The 16,876-nt window shown below is 49.9% G+C and overlaps 1 protein-coding gene across 1 annotated transcript in view; it reads right to left on the bottom strand.

Annotated features, from left to right (window-relative positions):
• The window catches only part of ERICH6B (glutamate rich 6B), a 36,029-nt gene that overhangs the window by 487 nt on the left and 18,666 nt on the right, over positions 1–16,876 (bottom strand). The window contains exons 5-9 of the mRNA XM_060129561.1: positions 9,900–9,985; positions 9,596–9,748; positions 2,994–3,219; positions 2,193–2,346; positions 363–384 (exon numbers count right to left, since the gene is read on the bottom strand). Coding sequence (XP_059985544.1) covers positions 363–384; positions 2,193–2,346; positions 2,994–3,219; positions 9,596–9,748; positions 9,900–9,985 — 641 coding nt within the window. The remainder of the gene's footprint in view (positions 1–362; positions 385–2,192; positions 2,347–2,993; positions 3,220–9,595; positions 9,749–9,899; positions 9,986–16,876) is intronic.

Raw genomic sequence — 16,876 nt, 5'->3', positions numbered from 1 at the left:
AGGGTGGGGGCCGGATTTTTATAGTTCCCGGTCATCTGGCTACTTTCGCTACTTCCTTCACAATCTGTGAGGTAACTCCCTTTTCCTTATGAAACAGTCCCTGGGTGCTGGGTAATTGTGTCTGGCCGGTGATAACACTCGAACAGAGCAGCAGCTACAAGAGAGGCTGGAAATGCCTAAAATCGACGTGAAATACACGTTGGCAATAGAATATTTAAAACAGGGAGCTGACAGAGCACAATGCCTCTGTGAGGCCACCTGCTGACAGTCTCCGTGTTAATGGGGTGAGTCATGTCTTCAGGTTTTGTGGAAGGAGAAAGACCAGGGAGAGGCACTGACGGATGATAATAAAGTGCCCACACCTGTGCAGCGCCACGCTGAGCGCTTCACTGACGCCACCTGCTTTCATTCTCACTCTAACTCTCTAAGGTGTGTTGGTGGTTGCCCTCCTGTTCCAGAGGAGGAAACGGAGTCCCAGAGGGGCTCACTGCCGTGGCCAAGGTCGCACAGCTGGCGGGTGGTGGCACCAAGACCCCCACCAGGGCTGTCTGCTTCCCGGGCACACGTGGGAGGAACGTCGGGGCTCTGAGATGCACGCAGGCTCGGGAGGATTTGTTTGCTGCGAGACGCGACTCCGGAGCTCCTTGTCTCCAGGGCCTGGTAAGAGAAGGGACCTCTGCCCATGCCAGCGGAGGTGTAAACTAACAAGGTCCCTAGAATGGCTGTGTCCTGAGTCAACCCAAGCACTGTGTGGCCTGTGACGGTCTGCTCCCCAGCGGTCACTACCTGGCAACAAAGTACCTGTTGTCTTAGCTGATGATGCTACTTGCCAACAAGGTGTGATAGTCACACGGGGGAAGTGACCGTGCGACACCCCACTACTGCCAGCCTGACCACCCTGGTCCCACCCCAGGCGCGCAGTTGTCGGGATTTGGGGTGAGGACGAGACTGGTGAGCGCAGTGTGGGATCGGCTGGAGAGCGGGGCTGCGAAGGTGGGGCTGGGCTGGCTGTTCACAGCTGGGATGAGCTGGCTAATTGCTAGGCTGAGCCGGGAAGGAGGTGTTTCCTGCACTCTTGGTTCAGGCTGTAGTTGAGGCCATCCTGGGAAGTTTGCAGTGTCCCAGGGACATATAAAAGGCACGCTATCGGAGATTGCCCAGCTCCTGAGTCCCCCTTTTCTAGAAACTACTGCCCCTCTCCATGCTTGACATCGACTAGGAGCCTAAGACATAACCCCACCCTCCCTTACCACACTGGATCACACCAAGGGTGGCCTCCTGATCAAGCCAGGCCAATAGAGACCACTGGGATCTTTTGAGAGAGACCAGGAGACAAAGCCATGTGAACTGAGATGCATAGAAAACACGTCTTTGGAACAAGACCAGTGTCGCAGAGCTGAGAACGAAAGTCCTCCTGGCTCCTGGGGCCCTCCCACATGCCAGTCCTTTCTGAGACCCATTGCATCTTCCATCCAGATCACACGTTTCCCATTTTGCTTTACCTATTTGAGTTGGTGACTGTAACCAGTGACCAAAAGGGGCCCAGCTATTGAAGAGAGTTTAAGTGTGGGTCCTTTTGGGCTCCTGGTGTGGGGGACTGGCTGCAGGCTGGTGCTGCTTTGCTGACTGGGCGTCCCTCTGTCTTGGCGGGGGTGTTTGTGAAGCTACTATTTCTAGACCCATTTTACAGATGAGAAAACTGAGGCAGAGAGCTACTTGCCCAAGGTCACACAGCCAACAGTGGGCAGAGCTAGGCTTTGAGATAGTCTGTGTCCTGAGTCAACCCAAGCATGGGAAAGTCACAAAAGAACATCTGCACTCATGTGCAGTAGAAGCAAGCGGGACAGGTGTTGGCATGTATTGTCTGCTGAAACAATTGGCTTCTAATGCTGGCAGGGCGCATGATTAAGTCTCTTCTGTGCCCAGCCACAGACTCTGTCAGCCCCTCTCTGCCCCTGAAAAACTTTTTTTTTTTTTCTCCAAATCAAGGAGCTGTGATAGGTCCCAAATTACAAACCAGCTCCCACAAGATATGAACTAGGGCTTTGGGGGTTTCCTCGGGGCTTTGGACACCTCCACCTCCCGGGAACATTCAGCACGTGCCGAAGCAGCACAATTTGGTGACTGCCCCAGCTTGGAAGATGAGAGTTCCTCCTCCAACTCATATTGTCTTGTTGGCCAGATCTTGCTGCCCTGTATGAAGCATTCCAAATCAGAGGTGGTCAGTGTACTCAGGATCGTCCTCATTTTCCCTAGAAGGATCTGGATCTTCTGAGCCGTTGAACTGAATTCCATCTCCAGGACTGCTTCCTTCTTCATTTCGCTCAGCACCGCCGGGGTAATGTACTGTGGGAATTCACAGGCGGCTCGTGAGGATTAATGCTACCTGGGTGCCAAGCTCCCCCTGCGTCAGGATTAGGACCCTGTGGCCATGACCGAGCCTTCCCTGGAAACGTCACTCTCCAGGGCGAATCTGTGAACCCAGCCCTACCACCAGCAACCTTGCTGCTGCTTCCCCAAGACACTCACTTGGCCTGTGCCCGTGGCCACATCCCAACCTGACCCCAAACCAAAGGGTGGCCAGCTGCTGGGCCCTGGTGTGACCTGCCTTCCAAAGGCTGTGCCCTCCTGGGGGCGTCCAGCTTCTCCCCTTGGCTTCCCTAGCACAGCAGGAGAGTGAGGCCCTCATGGTGTCTGCCTACGAGCCCCACATCCATCTGGGGCTCCCTTGGAGCGTGTCTGGGTCTTGCTGGGATGAGAATGTCAGTTTCCTCAGCTCTGAATCTTATGTTAAGTGATAAGTGTTCGGAAGTTAAATGATTGCTTTGTATATGGTCAAGCATCAGGTCAGGGAAGGGGGCCTCGTTTCCCTAGGGGTTGGAGTGTTGAAAAACATGGCCTGGAGGCCTGGGCGTGGACCAGTTCAAGCCAGCAGTGGCCTGCGTGCAGGTAGTTCCCCACCTGGCAGGAGACATGGGGAGTTGAGACCTTACCTTGTACTTGGTGCCTAGGTTTAAGCAAATGTGCTGCTGCTTGTGGATGAAGCGGAAGATGATCTTATCCTGGCTCCTTATTTGTACCTTGATGTACTGGTTGATTTTCAAGGAGATGGGCTGGACGGGGGGTGCATGGATGTGGAGGTTCAGATCCCACCAGTTCCAGGCCTTCTGGTACTTGTCTCTGGTGAAGTAGTATCCCAGGTTTGGGCTCAGGTTCAACCTAGACCAAGAAGGCATCAGTCAGCCACAGCACTGGGCCCTGGGGGCGAGGGCACAGCCTCTCCCGGGGGTGCAAGGCCGCCCCTCCTTCCCTCCCTCCCACCCGTGCTCTTTTCCCCCAACATGGGGCCTTGGCAGGTGGGAGAAATGCCAACAAGGAGGTGAACCCATCTAGGTGCAGCCCTTCGGCCCTGGCCTGTCCATGTTCAGCCTCCTCTGGTGCTCCTGGCCCCTCACACCCAATTGCTCCTTTCCGTTCCCGGGTCACACATGCTCTCGAACTCCTCATGGCCTTGCCGTGCTGTTCCCTCTGCCTGGAGAGGTCTCCCCACCCTGCTTGGCGTGGTTCCCTCCTGCTTATGCTGTAAGCCCCAGCTTAAATGTCACCTCCTCAGAGAGGCCCTTCCTGAAGCCCCGAGTCCCGATATGACTATCTCCATCTCTTTGTTAATTTCCTTCCTATGATTTACTAATACACATTGATTCTCTTTATTTGGTGTAGTTGGGTTCTGTAAAGTTGCCTCAAACACAGAGTTAGCGAATACTGAACCACTGCTCCCTGGGGAAATAGGTGTGTGTATCTATCACACAGATAACCGTACATACTAGAAACAACCCATCCTGGCAGATTCCAGCCGGTGGCCCCAGAACTGAAGCTGCTGCTGCCACGTGCCCTGCTCCTCCTGGCTCCATCCTCTGGTTCCCTCGTCAAGAGCTGAATTAAGAAGGCAAAGCAGCTGGGAATGCGCACATCAGGCAACTCAAATCCTTCAGTGCTCTGTGCGTGTTTGTGACTCTATGTGAAATGTGTGCATTTGCATCTTTCCCCTGGGAGCGATGGTTCAGGGTTTGCTAGTTCATGTTCTGCAGACCTTATAGAACGGAACTATCTCGAATAATGAGAATCGACTGGGTTTGCTTATCATCCGTCCGTCCCACTAAAATGGAAATGTAACTTGTGGTCCGGAGGGAAGGGTCCACCTCTGCCTGGCTCCCGGGTGGCCCCTGCCCCGCACTGTGCCTGGCGCCCGCGGAAACAGCTGTGGGTGAGCGAGGGGTGGTGGGCTCCTCCCTCTTTCAGCCCAGGCCCTGCTCTCCTTTGAGCCGTCCCTTCCTGGCATTTCAAGCCCACCACAGCCCTCTGCCCTGGCTTCTGCTTTTTGAATCCCACCGGGGCCGTCTTGAGAATTGGTGCTGATGGGTAGCAACTTCTCTCGGGAGCCAAATGCAGAAGGGAAGAGAATCTGGGACCTGGGTTAGTCAGGAGAAGGTAGGGTTTGGGGGAGCCCGGATTACTCAGACCACCTGCCAGGCCTCGTCTGGGGTGTTCAGGGGCCTTGTAGGACACTGGGAGGGAGAGGCCGGCTCAGGCCTGCTAACGGCTGCCTTGTTCACTTCCAATAAGGAGAACTTCTTCTGGTCACTCCCCAGCGCTAGGTCCTCCTGTTGCTTTCCACTGCCCATCGAGCCGAGTGCAAACTATTAAGTCCCTTCACCATGGGGCCCAGCCTGTCCAATCACATCCCTCTTTACCTTGACAAGAGGCTGTGATGCATGTAATGTATTAAAAACCTGGGCTCTGGAGCCAGAGTTTCTAGGTTCATAGCTCGGCTCTGCCATTTGCAAGCTGTGTGACCTTGGGCCAGTTACTTAACCTCTCTGTGCCTCAGTAAAATGCAGATAATAACAGTGCTTTACTCATAGGGTATTTGTGAGGATTAAGTGCCTGTACAAAGCAGTAAGTCGTTGAACATTAGGATCTCCTTATTATCATTGATGGAGAGGGCAAAGAGGAGTCTTCTTTCACTCTGCAGGGGAGCGGATCCCCGCTAGCTTCTAACCCTTTGAAGGCTCCCATCAGAATTTTTGCACGAGGCCCTCCCCATTTCCCAGGGTTAGGATCTGTCTCAGCCTGGACGTATCCAGTTCTGGGCTAAGCCTCCCTCAAGAAACTGGCGTCTAGAACACCCAGGAATGGTGTGAAATTGAAGGCTTCTTCTCAGGGGGTGTAAAGACCCAAACTGTGGAGCTGGCGGGACCCACCACCAGGGACCCCGAGTTTAGGCAGGTCTGGGGCCCTTGCTGTGTGGGACCCTGAGCTCTGGAGGGAGGCCTGGTCTGCGGTTCCTCAAGCGTGGGTCTGGAGGGTGGAGGTGATGCTTAGCTTCCACACAGCCGGCAAACTTCAGCCATGCCTTCTGTCTTCCCTGAGGAGATGGGATCAAAAAATGACCCGAGAAGTATTCAGTCCTCCAGTCAGCTTGGCGCTCCATCCTTCCCAGGGCCTGTGATGCGAAGGAGGAATGGAGGCGGGGCTGGACCAGGGGAGAGGTGGGATTCTCCGCAGTGATGAGGGTCGGCGGGGCCCTGGTGCAGCAGCTGAATGTTCCCAAATGGCTTGGAGTGCCTTTGCCACAGGATCTCTCTCCCAGTGACGAGGGGCCTGCAGTTCTGACCGTGAAGTCCGTCAGGGGCTGAGTCCCTCTGCGGTGGGAGCAGTCTTCTCGGGTGCCACCACCCCTGCGGGCGGAAGCAGCTTGGGGCGCTCTGACCCGTGGTGTGAACTTTCAGGTGTGATGGGTGTGAGGCTTTACGCAGGAACAGTCCCTCTCCCATCCAGGTCTCTGATGCCTGAAAAGCCATCCGTGGAGCCACTTTGGTTGAAGTCAAATGAGATGAGAGCTTGACCCAGAGAGAGAAGATGCAGCTGCCCTTGGGAGAGGCAGTAAGAAAGCCTTGGCAATGAACTGCTTACAGCTGAGCGCGGGGCAGCCGCCTGGGGCCTCCCGGCCTGTGCGCAGAGCAGCCGAGCCCTGTCGGGGTAGTCGGAGTGGGAGCGCTTCTCTTCTCCCACTCAGTCTGCCCGGCCAGCAGCAAGAAGGAAGGGCAAGAAAAAGCAACAGTGACACGTCTGTGGAGGCTCTCCTGCCATGGGGGCCCCTGATGGGCGGCGGGTGAGAGCGGAGGCCCTCGGGGGCCCGGGCCCTGGCCTGTGGCCCTGGGGGCAGGATGCTGCCCGGGCCCCTTGCTAAGATTTTCGGGGCGCACTCTGAGCAGAACCGATTCTCTTTCAACATCCCACAGCCTCTTGGTTGTAAGCGGCCCAGTTTCCCCGTGAGGGAGGAGTCCAGGGTTAGAAAGGGAGGTATGTCTCCCACTCTGGAGAATCAGGAGCTGTGAAGGGGTCAACACAATCTCCGAAAAACTTCCAAGGCAAGAGGTCTGCAGGTCCCAAGGAAAGAGACGGGAGATGAGAAGTTAGGGGCTCCTGGGCCAGGAGGGGACCACGAGGCGAGTGCCTGGGCCTGGAAGCTGGGCTGCCCAGAGGAAGAGAGGTTGAACCACTGGTCACTGATCTCCCCCAGGACAGGACCTCTGGGCCCATTTCCTCATGGAGTTGAGGCTGTCCTGGAGTCCCAGGAACGGTCTGTGGTGTCACACAGCAGCCGCCCCCTGGAGGGGACGGGATGTATTGCCTCGGAGTCCCCTGTCTTTATCTTACAGCCCCGAGTGGGTGCCACAGCCCTGGGAGACGGGTGGGCACACCGGCCTGGGCTCCAGCACCAGCCAACCCCTACAATCCCCTGGGAAGCTTTTAAAGAATGCAGATCTCCAGGCCCCGCCCCAGACCTACAGAATCAGAATCTCGAGGCGGGGGGCAGCCATTCCCCAGCTCTGAGCACCATCGTTCCCCTTGGGTTTTGATGCGCTGGGATAAGATGTTGTTTGTCTTGCAAACTTTATTTGATCATTTAAAAGAATGCTTTACTTCAGGCTGGGTCAAAATTCCATAAAACTGCTCGCCTCTGATTTTATGTATGGCTTGGGGCGAACGACTCATCATTTTCTCTGTCCCTAAGTTTCCTCAACAAGAATGTGAAAGTAGATTTTCCCTAGGTCTCTTGTGGCCATAAAATTTAAGTGTCGTTAGGGAGAAGAGGCCCTACTGTATGTAGCAGATGCTATTGGAGATAATTGACTGAGTTTCTGGTCCCCACTCCCAGATGCTTCTTGTATCCAGTACTTTCTTCCCCCTTTTAGACACCAATTCCCTTCTTTAAAAAATTTTTTTTCATTGACGTAGAGTTGATTTACAATATTGTGTTAGTTTCAGGTGTATAGCAAAGTGATTCCGTTTTATATATATTTTTTCAGATTCTTTTCCATTATAGGTTATTACAAGATATTGAATATAGTTCCTTGGGCTATACAGTAAATCCTTGTTGTTTATCTATTTTATATATAGTAGTGTGTATCTGTTAATACAGTACTCCTAATTTGTCCCTCCCCCTACCCTTTCACCTTCGGTAACCATAAGTTTGTTTTTTTTGTCTGTTTCTGTCTTGTAAATAAATTCATTTGTATTATTTTTTAGATTCCATATACAAGTGATATAATATTTGTCTTTCTCTGACTTACTTCACTTGGTATGATAATCTCTAGGTCCATCCATGTTGCTGCAGATGGAATTATTTCATTCTTTTCTATGTCTGAGTAATATTCCATTGTGTAAATATGACACATCTTCTTTATCTGTTCATCTGTTGATGGGCACTTGGTTTGCTTCCATGTCTTGGCTATTGTAAACAGTGCTGCTATGAACATTGGGCTATATATTTCTTTTTGAATTATGGTTTTCTCAGGGTATATGCCCAGGAGCAGGATTGCTGACTCATATGGTAGCTCTATTTTTAGTTTCTTAAGGAACCTCCATACTGTTCTCCATAGTGGCTGCACCAGTGTACATTCCCACCAACAGTGCAGGAGGGTTCCCTTTTCTCCACACCCTCTCCAGCATTTACTGTTTGTAGATTTTTTAATGATGGCCATTCTGACTGGTGTGAGGTGATACCTCATTGTAGTTTTGATTTGCATTTCTCTAATAATTAGTGATGTTGAGCATCTTTTCATGTGCCTATTGGCCATCTGCATGTCTTCTTTACAGAAATGTCTATTTAAGTCTTCTTCTTTTGATTGGGTTGTTTATTTTTTTGATATTGAGTTTTATGAGCTGTTCGTATATTTTAGATATTAAGCCCTTGTCGGTTGCATCATTTGCAGGTATTTTCTCCCAATCTGTAGGCTGTCATTTCGTTTTGTTGATGGTTTCCTTTGCTGTGCAAAGGCTTATGAGTTTGATTAGGTCCCATTTGTTTATTTTGGCTTTTATTTCTTTTGCCTTGGGAGGCTGATCTAAGAAAATATTGCTATGATTTATGTCAGAGAATGTTTTGCCTATGTTCTCTTCTAGGAGTTTTGTGGTGTCATGTCTTATATATAGGTCTTTAAGCCATTTTGAGTTTATTTTTGTGTATGGTGTGAAGGTGTGTTCTAACTTCATTGATTTACATGAGGCTGTCCAGCTTTCCCAACACCACTTGCTGAAGAGACTGTCTTTTCTCCATTGTATATTCTTGCCTCCTTTGTTGAAGATTAATTGACCATAGGTGTGTGGGTTTATTTCTGGGCTCTCTATTCTGTTCCATTGATCCATATGTCTGTTTTTGTGCCAATATCACACTGTTTTGATTACTGTAGCTTTGTAGTATTTCAGACATCAATTTCTATACAAAGTGCCCTCCAGGAAGGGCAGATACCCCTGAGAACAAAGTAGTCAACTAGGAAATGGTGTTGAAAAACCTCATAGCAGAGAAAATATTCTTAAAAACCAAGGCCTGGAGAATGAAAATCTTTTTTTGGAATTAAAAAAATTTTGGCCTTGACTATCAAGAAGTATAAAGTTGGTTCAAGACAATATGCATTTCCCACTCCATGACCAATTAGAGCAGAAGGCAAGGGAGAAATCCTGAAAAGACAGAGTTCTTAAACCAAAGAGGTGGAGAAAAATTCTGAAGTGACTGAATTACCTCGAATTGGTAAGATGAGGTTTCCCACCATTACCAGAAATGGGAACATAACAACTAAGTTAGTTACAATGAAATATTTAGAAGTTATGTTTTTAAAATACAATACACGCCCCTCCAAAGCACTCACCATACCCTCCTCTTAGAGGCACCTGGAACAGAGGGTCACTGGGTCTTTCTAAGGTAATTCTCATGAAGTTTGATTCTTAAATGATATAGAGAGCTGAAACCAAAAGGGTCCCACCTTACTGGGTCCGTGATTGCTATTTCCTGGCGGGGAAGCAATGGTGCAAAAAGGATAGTGTGTCATCTGAGGTCAGGGACCTGTCTTACTGGCCTATCATGATACCCATCTCCCCATGTGTGAGTCGGATGAATGAATTCATAAGTGAATGAGAGACAGAAAGAGAGGCTTACCCAGAGAGAGGACAGCTGTGCAGACTGGGAATCAAAACCTTAATCACACTGCTTCTTCTCGGGGAGGGGTGTTTAAGACTCATGACCCAAGCTTACCAGATGTTTCCATTTTCATCATAGAAGGTGGCATGGCCAGAGTTGTTGATAAGGGCCCGGACACACATATTTTCACTGTCTTCCAGAATGATGTATGTGAACTTTCCCTCTTTTATACTGAGGATGAGCATAGCCAGGTGTCCTGATGGATAACTGGGAGATGGTTAAGGCACAAGTAGTCCCTTGGGGTCCCCTGGAGAGGGCAGAGCCCTGCGGAGGACGCAGACCCCAGTAAAACCCATGCCCCGGCCCCGAATCACAGACTTTTCAGACATCATATGTGTCCCTGTGCTCCAGTGGATACTGTATCTGGCCTGATCCATCAGGAAAGAGAATTTGGAAGACAATCTCACTGGGGTAGAGAATGATTTTTGCATCACCTTGATGTACCTAGGAAGAAGAGACAAGCCTGTGAAAAGTTCGCAGGGGCTGATTGTCCCTAATCAGAGCATGGTGTTGTCACTAGAAGGCTTGAGATCAGTCTACTTACTCTCTGATTCCCATGTGCCACCCACCCATCACTCCCCCACCCGTAACCACCACCAACTTGCTGGGGATTCCAGGTGGGTTTACCTGTCTATGTGACAAGCAGGCTGAGATGGATTGCTCTGTGCACGTGTGTGTGCAGATTTGATTTTATTTTTTAAAATTTATTTATTCATTATTTATTTTGGGCTGTGTTGGGTCTTTGTTGCTGCGCGTAGGCTTCCTCTAGTTGTGGTGAGCGGGGGCTACTCTTCGTTGTGGTGCGCAGGCTTCTCACTAAGGCGGCTTCTCTCGTTGCAGAGCATGGGCTCCAGGCGCATGGGCTTCAGCAGTTGTGGCACATGGGCTCAGTAGTTGTGGCTCGCGGGCTCTAGAGCGCAGGCTCAGTAGCTGTAGCGCAGGGGCTTAGTTGCTCCGCGGCATGTGGGATCTTCCCGGACCAGGGCTCGAACCCGTGTCCCCTGCATCGGCAGGCGGACTCTCAACCACTGCGCCACCAGGGAAGCCCTGTCTTCATTCTTTATAGTATTTATACCTTTTCTTTTTTGTTTTTCTGGATCAACGTTGCCTGGAGATTTGCCTGTTTTACTAGTCTTTTTAAAGAGCCAGCCTTTTGGTTTGTTTATTCTATTTCTTTGCTTTCTAGTGTATCAATTTCTGTTCCTATCATTATTTTCTACACACGTCTTCTTTCTGTGGGTCTTCTATATTAGTCTATTTTTCTTCTAATTCCTTGAATTGAACATTGAGCTCGTCGATTTCCATCTTTCTTCTTCTTCTTCACAATCCTCTTCCTCCTCTTCTTTAATAAAAGCATTTAAAGCTATAACATTTCTCTCAAAATACTGTTTTAGCTCTTTCTTCCAAGTGTAGATACTTACCTTTTATTTCCTTCTGACTCCTTTCAAATTTTCGATATGATTTCCTCTTTGACACACAGGTTATTTACAAGAGTGTTTTAAAATTTGCACATGTACCAGTTGCTTTTGGCTATGTTATCGTTACCAATTAAAATCCACCGGGTTAAGAGAGCAGAGTCTATATGGCATCAGCTCTTTAGTGTTTTCTGTGACTTGTTTTGTGGCCGAGTGTGTCATCACTTATTGTAGCTGTTTCACTTGTGCTTGAGAAGGATGCCTGTCCTCCAACTCCCTCGTGTCCCCATCAGGCATTAAAACCCAAGCCATTGGGTTATCAGGACAGTTCTTCTGCTTCCCACCCCTCCCCTCCACCAGGACACACCCACCTCACCCACACTCTTCTCACTCTCACTCTTCTCGTTTTCCAGTTTCTATTTCTGGTATTACCTCCCGCACTTTCTTATACACTCTGCGTTTCAAAGGATTCTTTTAACATTTTGTCTAAGTTTCCCAGGTGTTTGTAGCAGGACGCCTTTTGAAGTCATCTTGTGTCCCGTGTTACTCTAAATAGATGTCACATCAGTGGTTTTCGAGCTCTTAATTTTAACAGTTGAAGAATCCTTTGTTCAAGAGAGCTCACAACAGGATGCCAAAATCCGAGACAATGAAAGAAAGAGGGGCAGCTGGTTGAGGAGCTGCTATGGGCTCTGCAGGGTGTGGCCTTTAAATGCCCAGGAATCTCTCTGTGAGGTGATGATGATGATCCTGGAACTGACTCTTGTCCCTACCCAGCACTGCGCTCAGCACTTTACTTCCATGACACAGTGACCCAATGGAGGAGACACTGTCATGAATCCATGTTTAAGAGAGGCTACTTGACTTACACAAGCCTATCCAGTGAGAGGGGAGCCAGACTCCCACAGTCTGCCTCCCATCCCTTCCCCCCCACCCCCATGGAAACACACTGACTCTAGCCATTAAGCTCCCAGCCACCTGGCACATTTACTCTGCAAATCACTGCTCTCTCTCTCTTTTTTTTTAAACCTAAAAAAAGTGCTTTATAAGGATATCCATGGTTGGTTTCTTCCTTATCGATAGCTCGTAAGAAGCTTCTAGATAATGTTCACGGGAGAGGATTTTGTATTTTAGGTCTTATTTTCAAAAGCCACCTGAAAGCCAGAATTTCTCAAGATGCTTCCTTCTTGTCAAATTCACTTATCATGGAATGACATTTTCCTAATGATAAGGACACCGTGGGCAAAGAAAAATCTCTGACACGGAGGTAGAGTTGTCACATTTTCTCTCACTGGGAAATATATCATAAATAGCACATCTAAAAGCCCAAATCTCATCACTGTTGGCTTGGGGACAAAGTATGAGGTTAAGAGCTAAAAGTTAATAGAGAAGAGACTACATCTCTGGCCTTCCTTCAGTTCTACTAGAGGGAAACAGTGCCTTATAGGCAGGACCCTGAGCTATGAGACAGCTGCCGTCTGTCTGTGAGTTCTCCCTACTGCTGTCTCTCTGTCTGCCCCTGAGCTCTCCCTGGCTCCTGTCTGTCTGTGATCTCTCCCTGACTGCTGCAGAGATGCTGGCTGGGCTGGATTTTGCCTGAACACCAGCACACACTTATAAACAGTGCTACCTGACTCAGCAAACTATTTGGAATTTATTGCCCCTTTGTAAAAACAAAAAACAACCAAATGTCCCACTCCTCATGGGCCTTTTGGGCAGCCTACGTGAATGGTGGGTTAGGCAGGATCCTTTGCTTAGAGATCTCGGGGAGGACCTTCCCCCTGGCTGCAGGAAGGACATTTAAAATTGGTTGGGAGACAGATGCTCCAGGAACAAAAGCTCCAGGGCAGGACAGAGTGGGGAATGGGGCTCTAGGCACATGGGCTCCAGTAGTTGTGGCATACAGGCGCACAGGCTTAGTTGCTCCGCGGCATGCGGGATCTTCCCGGACCAGGGCTCGAACCTGTGACCCCTGCATTAGCAGGCGGATTCTTAACCACTGCACCACCAGGGAAGTCCCTCTGTGATTGCTTTTTCGATATAGATTTTAAATTTGTTAGGGGAGGGACCTATATATTATAATATATGTTTCCTTTCCTCTACTCCCAACCCCACCCAATTGCTTAACGTAGGCCCTACAAGGAGAAGAGTCTCAACAACCCCTAGTACAAGTCCTAGTGAGTCTGTGATAACCCATACACTCAGGAGTGCCTCTATACATGGGACGTATTTTTCTTGTTTGTATTCATGTTGTGTATTGGTCCTGACAGCTCCCTGATGGTGTGTGTGTGTGTCTTACCTGGGCCAAAAAAAAAAAAAAAAAGCCCTGTGCAAAGTGCAAACACCAACTGCCACACTTACCTTCATCTTGCTCTTTATCCAGCCTGTGTGTATTTCTAACGTCTTCTTACGGCGAACGAGACGACGAGATTGTTTGACTACTTTCTCAGACTCATCTTGTGGTGGTAGATTACATGCATCGAATGTGAAAGTACTCTCCGTAGCCCTTTGGTTAGATAAGTCTTTGGTAGAAAAGAGAAAGAAAACTTAGATCTGTTTCTCTCAGGGCACCAAAGAGAGCTTGAGGATTTGGGATATTGGCCATATTTCCCCAAGCTCTCTTATTTGTTTCATTCATTCATTCAGCAGGCATTTATCAGGGGCCTATGGTGTGCCAGCTTAGTGCCAGATGCCAGACACCACGGGGAAGGCCACCCGGTCCAGGCTTGCGGATGTGAGGGGTGACACACCAGCCACATGCCAGTGGCCAGTGTGGCTGCTGATTCTGTTAATGGGGAAAAAATAGGCCAAAGTGGGGAGTCATTACAAAAAAAGGAAACATGCTTGTTTTAACTTAAAACAGAAATGTGTACTAACACATCTTTTTTTTTTTTTTTTTTTTTTTTTTGCGGGACGCGGGCCTCTCACTGTTGTGGCCTCTCCCGTTGCGGAGCACAGGCTCCGGACGCGCAGGCGCAGCGGCCATGGCTCACGGGCCCAGCCGCTCCGCGGCACGTGGGATCTTCCCGGACAGGGGCACGCACCCGCGTCCCCTGCATCGGCAGGCGGACTCCCAACCACTGCGCCACCAGGGAAGCCCCAACACATCATTTTTAAGTGCAGGGCTCTGTGGTCATTTTTGCTTAAACCCCATTCATAATTTATTATCTGTAACTTTCAGTTTTGGCAATTTCTACATAGTATGAGTGCAGAATTGTAGACTTCAAAAAAATGTCTGTATATGCCCCAATCTTCTGTGTATGTTTGGTCCACATCTTGTTCAAAGCAGTTTTTTCAAAGCTATTTTCTTATTAAGTCATCTTAAAAGCATTGCACTTAGTTTTCGCAGCAACAGCAAGTTTCTTTTTATCTTCATTTTGGTCCATTTTTATAACAATTGAAGTTGGGGAGTAAACCCGTAAGGACCACCGGGGGGAACAATCCCCGCTCCCAGGGACCCTTGACGGGTGTCCGACCACCAGGGGGCGCAGCGGTAGGAGGAGCTTCCGGCGCCGTCGGTATCAGGACGCTCTTCCCCGGAAGAGGGCTCGGTTCCCTCGGCTACTAGGTTTGGGGGAGGTCAGTTAAGAGAGGTTGGTTGTCCCACCACTGGGGCCAACACAGTGTTGGAGGAGGTCTCGGAGAGAACGTGACCGCCTCTCGACCAGCGAGCTGGCCGGGGCAATGGAAGGCTCCCCAGCCCCTCCCCGTCCTTGGAATGTACGTTCTGCCCACGGTTCCCACAGTGCGAGCCCTTTTCAAGGACGCAGCGTTGCGAGCAGTGTGCTGTTGAGCCCATCTGGAGGGATACGTGCCTGAAGCCAGGTAAGGCCTCCATCTAAACTTTAAGGTTCTCGTGGGCGGGGGTGGAAATCTGCAAGTCTTGCGCCGTCCAAGACAAGCGTCGAATGTTAAGTGCTCTTGCTTATTAAACCTGCCACCTACCAATCTGGAGCGGGCTGCCTCTTTCTTCGGTCTCTCCTTGCCCTCTGCTTCCGGGGGCTAATTTCGAATTTCACCCGGGGGACCCCGAGGTTGCGAACCAACACAGAGGGTTGGTATGTAATCTACCACCATGAGAGCTCACAGGGACCGTATCCAGGCCTGGCGGTCGAGGACACTCCTGGTGGAAGTTTTCTCTAGTGTGCCAGGCAGAATTCCTAGTGTAAGCATGACATGGTTGAAGGCTGGTCTGGGACCGGCTTCGTGATGACAGGCGACTCAGGAGAGGCAGGCAGGGCTAGAGCATTCCTTTATTCACTCAGTAGGTATCTGATGTGTACTCACGAGCCAGAAACTGTCCTAGGTATCGGGGATGCCACATTCCCTGCTGCCTGTTCTAGTAGGGGAGATGGTGTTAAACAAGTGAACAGATAAAAACTTCACGTGCCAGTGGCTAGGAGTGCCCTGAAGAAACATTAAGCAGGTGAGAAGGATGGAAAATGATGTGTGTGTGTGTGTGTGTGTGCGCGCGCACGTGCAAGCGTGTGCACTGGTTTGTAAAGGGTAGCCAAGGAAACTGTTTCTGAGAAAGTAACATTTAAGCAGAGACCTGAATAAAGTGAGGGAGCAAATTACAAGGGTATTGGAATGAAGAGTGCTCTAGGCAGAGGACAGCACGTCCAAAGGCCCTGTGGCAGGGATGCCTGGCCCTGATGAATAACCAAAAAGCCAGTGTGTCTGGAGAGGAAAAAGTGAGGGCCTTCTAAGCCACATGGGGAATGTGGGATTTTCCTGGAGGCAATGGAGGGCCAGTGAAGAGTTTTTAAAAGATTTTGTTGGAAACAATATGGGGAAAGGACTGAGAAAGGAGAGGATAGGAGTCAGGGACACTAGGGAGATGAGGATGTCTGAGGTGGTGTCAGTGAGGATGGAGAGGTGGGGGTGGGGAAGGAGAACCACACCTGTGTGCACCTGAGGAACTAAAGGGGCCGCTCATTAGAGCTCACAGGGGGAGCTTTTCCTCAGGAAAGTGAGAGAGAGGTGGGCGGGGGCAGAGTCAATAAAAGACCTTTGTGGGAAGCTTGGAAGCGGATCTCAGTCTCCCTCCGAGGAGTCCTCCTCCAGTGCTTGCTTCCAGAGTGGAAATGATTTGTCCGGGGAAAAAGCAGATGTGAGCCCAGCTGCTGTTTCTGAGTATCAATTAGAAATTAATATAAAGCATTTCTGAACCGTAATGATAAAAGAGGACATGGACGTGCTTATGTTTTTCTCCTGTCAGAATGCTAAAATCATGGAGTTTCTGGTTTGTGCCGTTTATCCAGCTCTGTCTCTATTAGCGGGGAGGCTTTAGGCTGCCTTTCTGAGCCTCAGTTTTCTTAAAGTGGGATCATGCTGCCTGCAGAGACCCATCAGGTTACTCTGAAATGATGCGGCACGGAGCCCGCTGCCCCATAGAAGGGCAACAGGCCTGTGTCCTCCACACGGGGAGCTGTGGATTCTGATGGCTCATGACACGAGCTGTGTAGTGATCGCCTTCTTTTCACCAGGCGAGCTGTCTCTGAGTAGGAGAGGCTACCTAATCTGAGGGTCTCCGTGCAAAATGAAAATGCAGGGATCCTTGTTCTAAAATTGTGAAGGATTTCGAGACAGTGACAGCAGAGCCTTAAAAGCGAGCGCAGGGCCTTAAGTGTGAGGACCTGTCTGCCTGCAGGTCATGTGCCTGCGACGCCAGCCTTGGCTTGGAAATCGCAGCGTTCAGAGACGTGGGGCTGTGTGCCTGGGGTGTCAGACAGCGGTCTGGATCCTGGGAGGAAATGAGCTTGTATCTCAAAGGAGGCTGCGGGATTTCTTTGGGACTGGCTACAACCTGAACACGGAGGGGATGCCTCTTATCAATTAGAAATGTGTTGCTTTTCTGCATAAAAAGCTCAAACCTTGTAGGCCTCAGGTGTTCAGAGGAGCAGGGAGTGGGGCAGGG

This window comes from Lagenorhynchus albirostris, chromosome 18 (genome assembly GCF_949774975.1).
Source record: "Lagenorhynchus albirostris chromosome 18, mLagAlb1.1, whole genome shotgun sequence".
Taxonomy (NCBI): domain Eukaryota; kingdom Metazoa; phylum Chordata; class Mammalia; order Artiodactyla; family Delphinidae; genus Lagenorhynchus; species Lagenorhynchus albirostris.
Note: the sequence above shows the minus strand (reverse complement) of the source record. Positions and strands in the feature narration are given on the sequence as shown.